Below are 15,259 nucleotides of genomic sequence, written 5' to 3' on the forward strand. Positions count from 1 at the left end.
CAAAGGCAAGGTATAGTATACAGAATCCATTGTCAGATTGGGGGAACTGCCTACGGCTGTTCAGGTGTTTGGCCAGCAGGAGGCAATAACATGTAGATTGAAATGCCCTCAGCTGTCTGGCAGCAAGCAATCATTTATGCATCCTCTTCAGGTGTGGGAAAATGCCCTTAGCCAGCCATTTCCAGCAGGCACTCCTCAAGGTTCCATCAACCTTTTGATAAAACTTCTTGCATTTATGACATGCTGGAATTAGCTTCTGGCACCCCACCCCGGCCCCACCCCTCCTGCCGCTCACTCGGCCTTCCATCTCCCCTTTAGGCCACCCAAGGTGTCAGGAAGAACTCTAACCTCACAGAGGACAAGGGCTGACCTGTCACCTGCCCACAGGTGCCGGAAGAAGAAGAAGACAACAGAACTCAACAGGACAGAGGGAGGTGCTCAGGGCACGGCACAGCGTCAGCATCGCCGGGCTGCTCCCTGCCCACACGTGACACCAGGTGGGACACTAATATTGGTAGCGAGCAGCAATCAAACCAATCCACTCCCCTGGTCACTCTGCTGTCACCTTGACCCCAGGCCACCAGCTGCAGAGATGGCCGAGTCAGGGACCATGAGGTCTTGTGGGTTCAGGAGGGACTTGTGGGACGCTTGGGACACTCGGCCCCCTGCCTCTCCCAACACAAGGGCTGCTCTTTGAGAGAAAGGGAACGCCAGGGCCCTGCAGCGCCCCCTGGAGAAGGGAGGAGGGCGAACACTAGCCAGGAAGGCGGGGCAAGGGGGAGCCGCTCTGCCATTAGAAGCACCGCTCCTCCCCCTCCTGCCTTTGCTCCAAGTCTGCAGACTCTCCCACTGGGGGCACTCACTTCCCTCCGGCTGAGCTGCTCTCCGAGGTAATAAGAACAGCACTAATGAGAGCAATAATGATAATAGGGCCACAGAGAAGAGTGGCGGGGGTTAAATAGTAGCCCCCCAAAAGATATATCCACATCCTAACTCTGGAACTTGGAAATGTGACCTTTGGAAAAAGGGTCTTTGCAGATGGAGTTAAATGAAGGATCTGAGATGAGATCATCCGGGGTTACCCGATGGGTCCTAACTCCAAAGACAAGCGTTCTTATAAGAGACAGAAGAGCCCTGGCTGGGAGCTCAGTTGGTTAGAGCTTCGTCCTGATACACCAAGGTTGTGGGTTTGATCCCAGGCTGATGCAAGAATCAACCAATGAATAAGTGGAACAACAAATTGATCTCTCTCTGTGTCTCAACAATCACTTAAAAAGAGAGAGACAGGCCCTGACCCGTTTGGCTCAGTGGATAGAGTGTTGGCCTGTGGACTCAAGTGTCCCAGGTTCGATTCTGGTCGGGGGCACATGCCCGGGTTGCGGGCTTGATCCCCAGTAGGGGGAGTGCAGGAGGCAGGCAATCAATGACTCACTCTCATCATTGATGTTTCTCTCTCTTCCTCTCTAAAATCAATCCTATATAATAAAAGGCTAATGCAAATTGTCCCCTCAACCAGGGAGTTCAACTGGGAGTTCAACCAGGGGGCAGGGGCCCTCCCTGTTACCCCTCCCCGAGCCAGCCAAGCCTGATCGGCCCCAATTGGGACTGGCTGGCCAGACCCCACCCGTGCACAAATTCATGCATCGGGCCTCTAGTAAAAATATAAAAAAAGAAAAACTTAAAAGAGAGCGAGAGAGAGAGGAAGAGAAGACAGACACACAGAGGAGAAATTTACTGGGCAATAGAGAAGGCCACGTAAAACAGGCAGAGCCCTGGCCGGTTTGGCTCAGTGGATAGAGCGGCCTGCAGACTGAAGGATCCCGGGTTCGATTCATCTCAGGGTACATGCCCAGGTTGCAGGGTGTGCAGGAGGCAGCTGATCAATGATTCTCTCTCATTATTGATGTTTCTCTCTCTCTCCCTCTTCCATTTTCTCTGAAATCAATACAAATATTAACAAATAAAATGGAGGCGGAGATTGGAGCGATGCAGCCCCAAGTGGAGGACCCCTGGAGCCACTGGGAGCTGGAGGAGGCAGGGAACATCTGAGTATCTGGTCTCCAGGCCTGTGTGAGAACACGTGTGTGGCGGCGTAAGCCAGCCGTGTGTGTGGTCATTTGTACAAGCAGCCACAGAGAGAGCCTTGAGCTTTGCAGTCAGATGGCTGGGGTTCAAATCCCGGCTCCCACTTACCAGTTTGTGATGCTGGACAAATGACTTGGGCCTTTGTGCCTTGGTTTCCTCATCTGGGAGATGTGGATAATAATAACACTGAGTCTCATAGAGTTTATGTGAAAAACTGAGCTGAGTTGAGCCCTGACCGGTTTGGCTCAGTGGATAGAGCGTCGGCCTGTGGACTGAAGGGTCCCAGGTTCGATTCCGGTCAAGGGCATGTACCTTGGTTGCAGGCACATCCCCAGTAGGGGGTGTGCAGGAGGCAGCTGATTGATGTTTCTCTCTCATCGATGTTTCTAACTCTATCCCTCTCCCTTCCTCTCTGTAAAAAATCAATAAAATATATTAAAAAAAAAGAAAAATTGGGTAGATACATAAAAAATGATTAAAACAGGGCCCAGAACTGTTAGCACTTACTAATATTTGCCTGGCTAACATTCATGTCAACCGCTCTTCAGTCCCAACCTGGGAAACAGAGTTCCTGTGAGCCTGTATCTCTCCCTTTTCTTTATTCTTTTTAAAAATTCATTTTACTTTTTTTAAAAATATTTTTATTGATTTCAGAGAGGAAGGGAGAGGGAGAGAGAGATAGAAACATCAATGATGAGTGAGAATCATTGATCGGCTGCCTCCTGCACGCCCTCTACTAGGGCTCGAGCCCGAAACCCAGGCATGTGCCCTTGACCAGAATCGAACCTGGGACCTTTCAGTCTGCAGACCGACACTCTCCCCACTGAGCCAAACTGGCTAGGGCCCTCTTTAAAAAAAGATTTTTTTAAAAAAATTGATTTCAGCCCAAACCGGTTTGGCTCAGTGGATAGAGCGTCAGCCTGTGGACTGAAAGGTCCCAGGTTCGATTTCGGTCAGGGGCACGTACTTTGGTTGCGGGCACATCCCCAGTAGGAGGTGTGCAGGAGGCAGCTGATCCATGTTTCTCTCTCATCGATGTTTCTAACTCTCTATCCCTCTCCCTTCCTCTCTGTAAAATATCAATAAAATATATTTAAAAAAAATTGATTTCAGAGAGGGATGCCCTGGCCAGTTTGGCTCAGTGAGGAGAGCGTTGGCCTGCAGACTAAAGGGTCCCAGGTTCGATTTCGGCCAAGGGCACATGCCCGGGTTGTGGGCTCAATCCCCAGTAGGGGGCGTGCAGGAGGCAGCCGATCAATGATTCTCTCTAATCATTGATGTTTCTCTCTCTCTCTCCCTCTCTGAAATCAATAAAGAAATATATTAAAAAAAAAAAAAGATTTCAGAGAGGGAGAAGGAGAGGAAGAGAGAAACATCCACAATGAGAGAGAATCTTCCATCGGCTGCCTCCTGCACACCCCCTACTGGGGATCGAGCCCCAACCTGGGCATGTGCCCTCACTAGGAATCAAACCGTGACCTGCTAGTTCACGGGTCGATGTTGATCCACTGGGCCAGGTGAGCCTGTATCTCTTAATCCCCACTTTCTTCTCCCTCCTCTCAGCTCCTGCAAACCTGACTTCTCTCCCTGGCTCTAACTGCTCCATAGCTCCCCAGTGCCCTATAAAGCTAGGTGGCTTGGCCTCTGACCTTCTGTGACTGAATGAATACATGGATGGATGGATGGATGGACGAAACGACAGGAAGAGATCATCTCCTTGTTTCTTTTTTTTTAAAATATATTTTATTGATATTTTACAGAGAGGAAGGGAGAGGGATAGAGAGTTAGAAACATCGATCGGCTGCCCCCTGCACACCTCCTACTGGGGTTGTGCCCGCAACCAAGGTACATGCCCTTGACCGGAATCGAACCTGGGACCCTTCAGTCCGCAGGCCGATGCTCTATCCACTGAGCCAAACCGGTTTCAGCCATCTCCTTGTTTCTTAGCCTGCTCCTGGGACTCTTCCAACCTCATTTCTCAGAACCTGCCTCTTCCCCAGTCCCGGCTGCTTCTCCTAATCTTGCTTTCCTGTTCCCCATCCCTAAAAAGCCCACCAACTCGGCTCCCAGCACTTCCCTGGCTGCCCAGGGGCTGGGCAGGGCGGCGCTCTGCTGACCCCTGGTGGCTGTATAGAGTAACACCGCATCCAGAGCATTCGGCCTGGCGCTCCTGAGCCCCTAAGGACCTAGGTACTGGCTGTAGCTGGGGGAACGCAGCTCCAGCCCCGGGCTTTCACAGGGAGTGGGGGACACAGATGGCAAGCGGACACACTACTGTGTAAACCTTGGCATCATCCTCTACGTGCAATTTTGAGCAAATTCTGTCTCCTTGACCTTCATGATATCCAAAGTCTGACCCCCTCCCTCCACTTCCATGGTCCCAGCTCTGGTCTAATCCACCAGCACTTCCCTCTCGATTCCAGGCTCAGTCTCACCGATTTCTCCTCTTGCCTCAGGCTTCAAAATGGCTCAACACAGTTACTGATTCTGTTTTTAATCTAAACATTTCATGTTTTTTAACCTTGATTTTAAAAAACATTGCGTTGGAATTTTTATCTTGGTCACTGAGTTTTGTGTCCCCTTAAATTTTCTGCCGCCATGTCCCCTCCTGAGCAGCCTAAATAGCACCCCTGCTCCCCCAGAACCACATGCCGCCTCATCGCCATCTGCCCGGACACTGATACATGGGCATTGCTTTGCCTGTTTCCTGTCTTTCCCCCTAGATGTCAGCTAGGGGCCTGGCAGACAGATGTTTGGGAAATATGTGTTAAGTGGGCTGATATGATCTGAAGGAGTAACACACTGAGAAAATGCTCTTGAAAGAGAACATTCCTTTTTCTTTGAAAGCAAAGGAGTCCATCTTGGTCTGGGGTCAGGCAGGAAGAGTCCGAAGGTCTGAGGTGGGCGTGCCCCCCCCCCCCCCCCCCGGAGGCTGGGAGGCAGGGTGCCAGGTGAGGGGTCTGGGTTTTCCTCTAAGTGCTCTGTGGAGCCCTGGAAGGAGATAAGGGAGGGGTGACAGCCAGGTCCGTTTGGAAAAGCTCCCTTTGGCTGCCACAAGGAGCTAAAAGGGAGGGAGGGAGACTGGAGGCTGGGAAGCTAGGGAGGAGGCCGAGCAGATGTTCAGGTGAGATTCGGTCAGGTGGCGGGGAATGAGGAGGGAAGAGTGGAGGGCTCCAGGGTCTGGCTTGTGAGGGATGAACAGGTTTGGAGAAAGGGGCCAGGAGCCGAAACCGGTGTGGCTCAGTGGATAGAGCGTCGGCCTGCGGACTGAAGGGTCCCGGGTTCGATTCCGGTCAAGGGCATGTGCCTTGGTGGCGGGCACATCCCCAGGGGGGGGGGTGTGCAGGAGGCAGCTGATCGATGTTTCTCTCTCATCGATGTTTCTAACTCTCTGTCCCTCTCCCTTCCTCTCTGTAAAAAATCAATAAAAAAATATATTAAAAAAAAAAAAAAAGGGGGCCAGGACTTAGGCTGTGGGTGTCACACGGGTCACCAGGCCCAGTGTCATCAGCAGGTGGATGAGGGTGGTCTTGGAGTGGAGGTCTGGGCTGGAGTCACATGGGAGAGGTCGGCTTGTAGACGGAGACCCCAGTCAAGGTTAAGGTTGAGACCACTGTGTTCTACACACTGAGGGCACTTTGTTGGGCATCCTGGGACATCATATGGGGGAGCTACAGGCCCGCCTCCCCCAAAACTTTTGACTTGGGTGGCTGGTGGCTGAGATATATATACGTATACAAATCCACACAACTCAGACATCAAGAACTAGAGAAAAGACAGGCTCATGTCAGCACCCATAATGAGTGCCAGCTGTATACTGTAGTGTTTAAAAACAAAATTGAATGAATGTGTGAATGGGTCAGGGAAGAATTTCTAGAGGAAGACAGCTTTGAGGACTGAGGAGTGGCTGGGCAGAGCTGAGGTGGGGGGGCGGGGCGGGTGTGGACAGGGAATTCCAGGCAGACTGGGCAGGCAGCCAACCCCCATCCTTGGAGGCCCGGTCCTGAGGGTCCTGAAGGTCGTGAAGGGGGGTGGGGACAGAGGCTACCTCCTTCCCTGCAGCCAGAGGGTCTGTGGGTGGGGCTTGGGATAATCACCTGAAATAAAAACAACAGGTTTTGGGAAGCAGCCACTCTGCTACAGAGGAGCACCGGCAGGTGCTGGGACGGACCCCAGACGGAGGGGGAATGATCCAGACGCTCCCATGGGCCAGCGCTGCCGGAAAGCCTTCCCTCCCTGCGGCCAGAGCCCGGGCCCCTCTGCTCTGGGCCTGGAGCACCGCTGCTGCGGGGGACGGAGCCATGTCCCGGCCCGGCCTGCTGGCGCTGCAGGGCCCGGGGGGCAGCCTTCATGTCTCTCAGGCCGGGTTTTTACAAGACTGATTTATTAACTATGATACATATCACATAAGGCCTTTTCAGTTTTTTACACCATTCCCATTGAGACAAGTACAATACTTTGTAGCAAATACATGATTTTAAAAAACAAAACCAAACAAAAACACCTCAGTCCGAGATGCCTCAGCCTTGGGTGGTGGCTGACCATGCACTAGTCGGGCCGGAGCCTCAACATACCCACGTGTTCAAAAAAAGTCTGGGAATTAAGCAAACATTCCTAACACCAGCTAGAGGATGTCTTGGTTAAAGCCCCTAAAGTACAAAGAAATAACTGTTATACTTTCTTTACATACAGTTCTCCACTTTGCTGCAAAACAGAATTTTGGGCACATGGCCAGACTACTAACACATTTCAATACCATTAATGTTTTTGTTTTTCTCAGGAAACTCAAAATATTTGTTAATTCAACATATATAAAGATCATTTAACATGTGAAAATACAAGTACCAGAAAAATAAGCTGGCAGCAGCACTGTTCCAAATTTTCAAACAAGGTTTATTCCCATAAAATTCAGACATTTCCTTTTTGTAAATGTACACAGGGAACATGATTCTTTTTTATGCAAACAATAACTTACGCCGTCTCCACTACATCGAAAGTGTAACATCACTGCTGTTTGAGCGGCCGGCCAGAGGGAGGCTGCTGGGCAAGCAGGGGCGGCCACCTCTGACCTCGGGGAGTTGGCAGGCGGCCAGCTGGAAGGTGGCTCCCAGAGGGAAGAGCCGAGTGGCCTTTCCCTCACACCAGCCCCTCCCTGGTGCCATCGCCAGATGTGACTTAGATTTCTGGCACGGGGGACTCAGGCTGTCCTCTCACCTAAGAGGCTTAAGTGGCTTGAACCTGCCAAGCAATAGGAGGGCAACTGTGCAGCGCTGTGACCACCCCCAGGAGACAAGTCAAAGCCTTTGCTCTCTGGGCCATTCCGATGCCCCATGCCCTAGAGGACTGTGGCGCTGGTTTCCTCTGCCACTGACCACTTTCCCTAGGATACCACCCCCGCCGCCCAGCAGTGTGTTCTCACAGGAGAGGGTGGGTAGGGTGCAGTGGAGATGACTTTAGGTCACAAATGCTGCAGGTTGTATTCAAGTTTCAGGGCTGAGGCTGGAACACCCGTGACCTGGGGGAAGGTCTCCCTCCAGCCTCCCATTCCTTCCGGAGCCGAGGGACAGGGACAGGGGTGCTCCTCTGGGCCCCTGGCCAGCAGGCTGCATGCCACCTGCTGCCCATCCTGGCACACATTCTGCTTCCTGTCTTAAGCAGGGAGAGCAAGGTGGCGGTGGGGTGCAGAGCGTCCAGACAGTACCGCGGACTTCTCTTGGCATCCCTCCTCCAAACGCCAAGTGATGGGCATGCTGGCTGGACAGATGCTGATCCCTGATGTGCAACACAGCCAAGAATTCAGGCAGACCCACAGTCAGGCTCCTAACCATGGACCACCTCCCCCCCCCCCCCCCCCCCGCAGCATTGCTGCCGCAGACCAGGGGCTGTCCACTCCCTGAATGGCGCCTACACTCTTGTGGACTGGCTGGGGAGAGAGCTGCTGGGGGACATGGAGCGATATCCCTAGCTGACCCCTTTCGGCCAAGGCCAATTCCTGCCTGCCACTCCCTCAATTCTGAGAGCTGTGGGTTGCAATCCATTTAAGGCAGTTCCCAACATGCACCCCAGCTCTCCTCCCTCCTGGGTCCCCTCCGAGTGCCCATTTGGTGTGAAGGCAGACCTCCGACTGGAACTTAGAACCACCAAGAAACGTCCTCGAGCCCGTCAGCCTGGAGCAGAGAAGAGGAGCTGAAGGGTTAGAGCCAATGGAAACAAAGGAAACCCATGGAGCTGCCTGCCCACCGTGGCTCAATGGGGCACCAGCCGCCCACACACCTTCAGAGCCCTGGCTGGACAGAGGCACCTGTGAAGGGGCCCTGCAGCTGCTCCCTCACAGGGGTGAGGGCATGACGCTGCTGCTCCTTCGGTCTGAGGTGCCTCAGGAATGGGGTGGCGTGGGAAGGCAGGAGTGCGGGGGCTGGTGAGTTCCTGGTGCAGAGCCGAGGTTGCAGGCAGCAGCGTGGGGAGTGTGAGGAGGTGGCAGTGTGGCAATGGGAGGGAACCAAGCTACTTTTGTTAGTCCACACGGGACAGTGGCTCCAGGCCACCCTCACGGTTTCCCTTTAACCACATCCAGTACCTTGAAGGGCTGACTGGGAGCAGGAGAGGTGCCCTAGGAAACGGGAGACGTTAACTCCATGGAGGATTCCTGCACTTGCCCGGAGGTCTGGTCTGCCGACCTGGGTGAAAACTAGACCCTGCCGTCGCCTTCCTGCCCACCCGACCTGAGGCCCGGGCACAGCGCCCCCACCAGGAGAGGACACACCCTCCCAACATTTACACAGAACAGACGTGTACCTGGGGTTTGCTTTTTGACTTGTTCTTGGAGGGGTAAACTCACAGGGGTCAGCCAGTCATCCCAAGCACCTAGTCTGCCGTACAGGAACTACACACGGAAGTGTCCAGCTTATCCAGAGGAAGTCAGTGAGCAAGGGCCTGCCCCACCCTCCGCTGCCAACAGGGAGCATTTGGGGCTGGGGTGGCTGGACATGGTTCCGAGGCACCCCTTTGTCAGGCCACCCAGCTGAGGCGGCCCAGGGCACGCTCGAATACACCACAGGTGCTGCTTAAAGTGCAGAGACCCGGAGGACTGGGTGGCATGCGGGGCCCTCTCCACACACCTCGGGTACCTTCGTGTCAGGCTTCTCCACTGCAGAGGAGGGGCAGCCTCAGCGACTGCTGTGCTGTGGGGCAGAGGTGGGCATGAGAAGGGTTCTCCCAGGGGCCAGGAAGCGGAGGGGAAGGCCACGGGAGGGGTGGTGGTGGTGTGACAGACGGGCACGGTGCTCTGGTGCCTGTGACTCCTCGGGCCTGCTGGCCCTGGGAGCATGAAGGATGCATGTGGGCAGCAAATCACCATACCCTGCCCTCTTCCCACAAGCAGTGCTGCTGGCGGCATTCTATGGCCCAGGATGAAAATGACTCCACTTCAACACCAAACACACTAAACCAACCCCCAGGTGCACCCTGCACCCTCAGCTGTCCCCTCCCTCACAGGCGTACCACTCCCCTCACGCACACGTGCGCGCGCGCACACACACACACACACAAAGTAGTGTTTCCATAGTACTGTAGTGTGTCCAAAGGCAGACCAAGTTCCAGGCTGCTCTGCTGTTCTCCCCGCTCTGCCCACTAAGGGCCCAAACCATCTTTTGGGAAAGGGGGACCTGGTGACAGTGAGACCCAACAGGCTCTCAGGCAATCAGCCCTGGCCTCCTGGCTTTGCTGTCACAGAGAAGGGCCACCTTCCACCGTTCTGCCACTCCCAGGGGTGGGAGGAGAGCTGAATCTTGAGGTCTGCAGTTTCCTTCTGGTAGTGTCCTCCTTTTCTTTTAAACAATTACTGGATTTTCCCACTTTCCTTCCAGTGCTCCTTGGCCGCAAAGGGAAGGCATCCCAAAGCCTGTGAAGGGAGGGCGTGGGGCCGGAGGGGAAAGCTCGCTCCCTTGATCCAGGCACAAAGCTCCTCCCTCAGCACTGCACCTTGGGGTGGCAGAGCCCTGTCCCACATGTTCCCAAGGAGGACGCTGGACAGGCAGATAGAAGGTTAGAAGAGACAGACGGGAAGTGTTCTCCGGGGTTGCTAGCCCTGCCCTGGGGTGGCCTGCATCTCGGAACCTCCTCCTTCCGCTGTCCAAGGCCAGGGCTGTCCAAACAGTGGGCGATGCACCTAGGCCAGTGTGTGCGGGCGGGCGGGCCAGGGAGCAGTGAACGGATGAGGGCCACTGGGGCTGCTGCCTGACAAGTTCAGTCCTCCAAGGGGTCCGTGACAAAGGGTAGGGCCCACCGGGCCACTGCCTGTAGCCAGCCCCAGGGCTGAGAGCTGGGCTTGGGCATCTGACAGCCCAGCCTGTGGTGGACTGCTGGCTGGTGCTACCGCTGAGGTTTTGAGAAGGTGACAGGGCAGAGGGGACACCCTCCCCACCCCTGCCCAGTAGACCTGGCTGTGTACAAGGCCAAAGGCCACCTTACCGAAGAGAGAAGAGTTTCCTTTTGCCCCAGGACTTGGTGACTCACAGCGTGTGCTCAGCTTGAAGCTGGGAGGGCAGCAGTGGCTGCATCGGGGACTGGGGGGTGGGTGGAGGCGACTGGGGGGGTGATGGCTGGCTGGTGATGGGTGTGGAGGTGAGAAAGGGCACGGCGGAAGCCACGGCAGAGGGGGAGCTGGGCGTGGCGCCAGGAGGCTCGCTGATGGGCCGATTGTAGAAGAAGAAAGGGCACTGCTGGATGAAGAGCTCGATGATTGTCTGATAGGTCCGCGTGGCCGTGAGTGCGTCCATGGTGCTGAAGTCAGGCCTCATCAAGGTGGGCCAGAAGCAGATGGAGAGGTTCTCACTGGTCATGAGATTCACCTTGTTGTTGTGGCTGACTCTGTAGGTGATACCAAATTCACGGTCAGAGCTCTGGGGGACAGTGGGCCCCACCTGAGGCTCTGTGCCCTGCCCCATCTCATGTGTGCGCCCTGGTCACTGTCACCTGGGCTGTCCTTCCTGCCTGCCCACCACAGCATGGGAACGGGAAGGCCCAAGCACAGCTCTCTGTGCTCTGTCCTCTGCTCCCGTGTCCCCACGTGGCAAGCCCCCGGGAGTGGCTCTGAGGCTCTGGCTCATGGGAGGCCCCCCACAAGCTTTGGGGTGAATAGACTGCCTCCAGGCCCCTTGCCCAGACCACCAAAGTGGGTGACAATGCTCTGGCTGTGCAGAGATAGGGAGTGTGTGTCCCAAGCCAGAGCTCCCTAAAACACCGGCGCCGAGATGAAAACTAGGCCTGCCTGGAAAACACGTGTCTCGTGTGGGTGAATGTGGGACCTACGCCGTGACCAGGTTTCCTGCCGCAGCTCCTGCCCTCACTTGACTGGGGCCGCTTTCCCAGTGCGCCTGTGTGGCGAGGTGTTTGGTCACACACCAAGGACACCAACACTGGAGAGAGGACTTGGGCACACTTGGAGCCACGTGGGCCTCTCTCAGACAGAACCAGGGTGGGCCTGAGCCCGAAGTGCCCCCCTGGGGAGGCGGACCAGCACCCCTGCAGCTGGGTCGGGGGCGGAGCCTCGCTCAGCCTCTTTCTGCTGCGCACTGGCCCTGCCTGGCGACACCTGTGGGGCAAGACCAAACAGCAAGCCCTGCGACATACTTGTTCAGGTGGGAGATGACGTATTTGAAGACTTCGTGGTTCTCCTTCGGAAACTTCTTGAGCACTTCCTTGAGGGCATGCAACTTTTGCTCTCGGTCGTTGATTTCTGAGGAAAGAGAAAAACCAAAGAATTCCATGGCCGAGGCTGGGGTGTTCTGGGGCTCAAAGCAGACCCTGGTCCCGGACAGCTCTTGATGCCAGTGGGCTGGCGGCCACCAAGGGTGTGCTGTGTCGGACCTTCTCTGAGGGAAGCTCCGGACTTTTAGAAAGGCCAGCCCCATTCTTCCCCCAGAGCCGGTGCCAAGGCAGCACACCTGGCAGTGGCTCGGGCCCTGGGGCCAGGCCCACCTCTGGGTCCCAGGCGCCCGCTGAAGGGGAGCACTGTGCGCCTGGGGCTTCCTGGCCCCTCCACCCGAGACTCAAGGGTCCAGAGACTCCACCATAAAGAACACTACTCTTTGCTCATCTGGTTGCCCCTGGAGACAGGCCTTGCAACGCAGAACGCCTGCTTGCTTCCTGACCAGACGGGTGAGTGCTGCCACCCACCCACGCCGACCGACTGTCTAGGGAGGGAGTTTGTCACAAAAGCAGGGCTCTGTCCTTTTCCTGGAGCCACAGGGACCCTCCACACATCTCCCTATAGGAAGAGCTGATGGAAACAGTGGGGGATTCTCATGCAGTCCATCAAAGGGTCTACATGTACCCCCCCCCCCCCCCCCCTTAGCCCATCATTAAATCCGAATGTGCTAGGAGAGAACACAAGCTCACTGGGACGAAACGCTTAACCCACGCCAGGCCTGCTTCAGTCAGCTCTCACAAGCCTGAGGCAGGGCTATCCCCCACGTCAAGGATGAGGAATCTGAGGCCCAGAGCGGTTGCAGACGGCTGCGTTCTCTGGGGCTGGGCCATCTTAGCTGGGAGAGCCATCCGGGGCCAGTGAGGCAAAAGGGTCCAGAGCCCACCTGGAGTCAGGCAGCCAGGACAGGTTTCTCTGAGCGTGGGAGCGTATCCCGGGGCTACTTCTTGGAAGGGAAGGCTCACTCCAGGACTCCAGGGCTTAGCTCTCACAGCAGGGTCGTCCCAGGAAGAATGGCAGCTATCCCACAACGGAGGGTTGTGGGGGTGGCTGGATGGGGGTCCATTAAGAAATAGGATGGTTCCTCGTTGGCTTGGGGGCACAAGCTCCTTTGCTAGGCCGGAGAGCACCAGCCCCTCTCCTCACAAATAAGCCACGCACAGGTCTGCCTGAACCTGGAGGCTGGCGGACCCCAAACCCCGGTGTTCTTTAGGAAGCCCGAGGGTCAGGCTGGGGCAGGCTGGAGAAGTCTGGCTCAAGCTAGACTTGGAAGAACAGATGGAACAGAAACAGCCGGCTGCCAGGGCGGGAAGTGCAGAGAGAACCTGCTGGGAAGTCCTGACCCACATGGTCCTGGGTGCGAATTCTGCCTCCGACACCAAGCAGCTGTGTGACTCTGGAGAAGTGACACATCCGAGTCACCTGTGTGTAAAGGGCTGATGACAGTGCCTCCCGCACTTAGCCAAGACACCCCGAAAAGAGCTCAGACAAGAAGCACCTGGAAGCTAGTCTGACTTTCAGAAAACCAGCGACGGGAAGCTGCGGAGATGGGCAGGATGAGCTGTGGAGAGCGCTTGCTGGCAGGCCAACGAGCATGGAACTGGGTAAATTTTTTGACTTGCAAGTGACTTGATAAAAATATGCATTTTGTGAACACTGGCCTGTTAGAAAATGCCCCAAAACAAAACAAACAAAAAAATAAAAAGCCCACAGAAACTAATTATGTGGGGCCATTATCAGCTTCATTTCTCTGAACCCAAGATTTATTTTAAGGGTTCAACCTCAAGGGCACACTTTGTCTCTGGTCTTGAGTTTCGAGAAAAAGTTTCCTTAGAAACAGTAAGCGGCTCCCGGAGGAGGAACGTGTGCACGGTGGTCTCACTCAGTAACGCCATTGCGCCCCTTCGAGATGCGAGCTCAGCACAGGTCCCCATTGGTCCGGGCGCCGTGACACACACCCAGCTGTGTGCTGTAATGAGGCATCCCACAGCCACAGCACCTCCACCTTCAGGCAGCCGCACCCGCCCTCCTGGCTGCAGGCAGGAAATGGGGCTGGCAAGGCCACCGTCTGCCCTGGATGCCCCTCCTTCCTATCCGCTGAGCAACAAGGAGGGTTGCTTCCTCTCTCTTCCTTGGGGAAAAGGAGGGGGCAGGGTGGGGTTTACTGAGCCTGCTTTGATAGTAATTATGGACCACACCCAGGAATGCCAACCTCCTTCCTGACATAGTGAGGTGCCCAACAAGGACCTCCATGGCCACCGCCCTGTGCTCCCCTCCCTTTCTCCCACTAGCTTCGTGGCGCAGGTGTCCAGGATGCTGAGGAGCGTCAATGAGTGGTGGGAGGAGGAGGGAGGCCATAAAGGAGAGCAACAGGAAGTCTCCCAGGGCAAAGCCTGGCCCTGCATCTGCCGCATGAAAAGCAAGGACCATCTTGCTGATGTCCTTCTGACTCGACCTTGTTCACTTCCCTCAGGCAAGTGAAGCCCCACCAGTGCCAAGGGATTGAGTCCAGGCTCAAACTGGCAGCCCTTCCACGCCAGCCCCGACACCAGTGATTGCTTCCTCTGGGCATGCTGCAGTGCTGGCCGGAGATTTCAGTTGCGTTCTGTGCAGCCCTCAGCACCACCCGAGTGAAGGTGGGGCTGGGTTTACCCCACAGGCTGGCTAAGCAAACCTGCTCCAGAGGCAATGCGAAGGGCACAAGGCTGGTGAGGGGAGGAGGGGAGGGTCCCAGGCTGTCTCCCGGGCCAGCACACCTGCTCTGGATCACCTGCCTTCCATCCACTGCAGTGCCCCCTCCAACTTCAATAATGCTCTTTGGGGTGGGGGGTGGTAGTTATAGGGTTTGGGCCCCCCAAGCTAACACACCACTCTTTTGAAATCAGGTGTCAGGTGAAAGCAAGACACTCTAGGAGAGGCAAGACAAAGTCTGGACACAGACCAGGCAACTTAGAACAACTGAGACCACAGAACTCAGGAGGAAGAGGAGGGGACCGCCAGAGACCACCGTGGACCTCAGAGACTAGCTCATCACATCCCTCACGCTAGACAGATAAACCTAGGCTCAGAGAAGTACAAATGTTGGTCTAAGCTCACATACATTGGTGCCAGGGCCCTGATCTCAAACACCAGTCCTGCTTTGGTTGTGCCACTCTGCTGCCATCTTTGGCATCCAGGCTGCCAACCAGGCTCTAGGCTTGGATCTGTTGTGCCCAAAAGTGCCTAGAGGAAATTCCTATGACCTTTGACCACCTGGCACACCAGCACCACCAGAAGAGGACAACACCCAGCTCAGGGCCACACCCCTCAGTGAGGCATGCAGGCACACCCCTGTGCAGCCCCCACCTTTCCCGCAGGTGGGAAGTGACTCCAGGGTGTCCTCCTGGAGGCTAACCCCGCAACAGCCTGCTCAGTGTCCCACCAGACCGAGGCAGGGGCTGGCAAGTGCTAGGAGGGGAGGGACAACCC

General features: G+C 55.6%; 1 protein-coding gene across 1 annotated transcript in view; it reads right to left on the reverse strand.

Moving 5' to 3' along the window:
- Window positions 1–7,005: 7,005 nt before the first annotated feature.
- The window catches only part of ARHGAP35 (Rho GTPase activating protein 35), a 142,664-nt gene continuing 134,410 nt past the window's right edge, over window positions 7,006–15,259 (reverse strand). Inside the window, exons 6-7 of the mRNA XM_080645888.1 lie at window positions 11,716–11,821; window positions 7,006–10,953 (exon numbers count right to left, since the gene is read on the reverse strand). Of these exons, the coding sequence (XP_080502014.1) occupies window positions 10,596–10,953; window positions 11,716–11,821 (464 nt within the window). The 3' untranslated portion in view covers window positions 7,006–10,595. The remainder of the gene's footprint in view (window positions 10,954–11,715; window positions 11,822–15,259) is intronic.

Source organism: Plecotus auritus, assembly GCF_963455305.1.
Source record: "Plecotus auritus genome assembly, chromosome: 10".
Lineage (NCBI taxonomy): Eukaryota > Metazoa > Chordata > Mammalia > Chiroptera > Vespertilionidae > Plecotus > Plecotus auritus.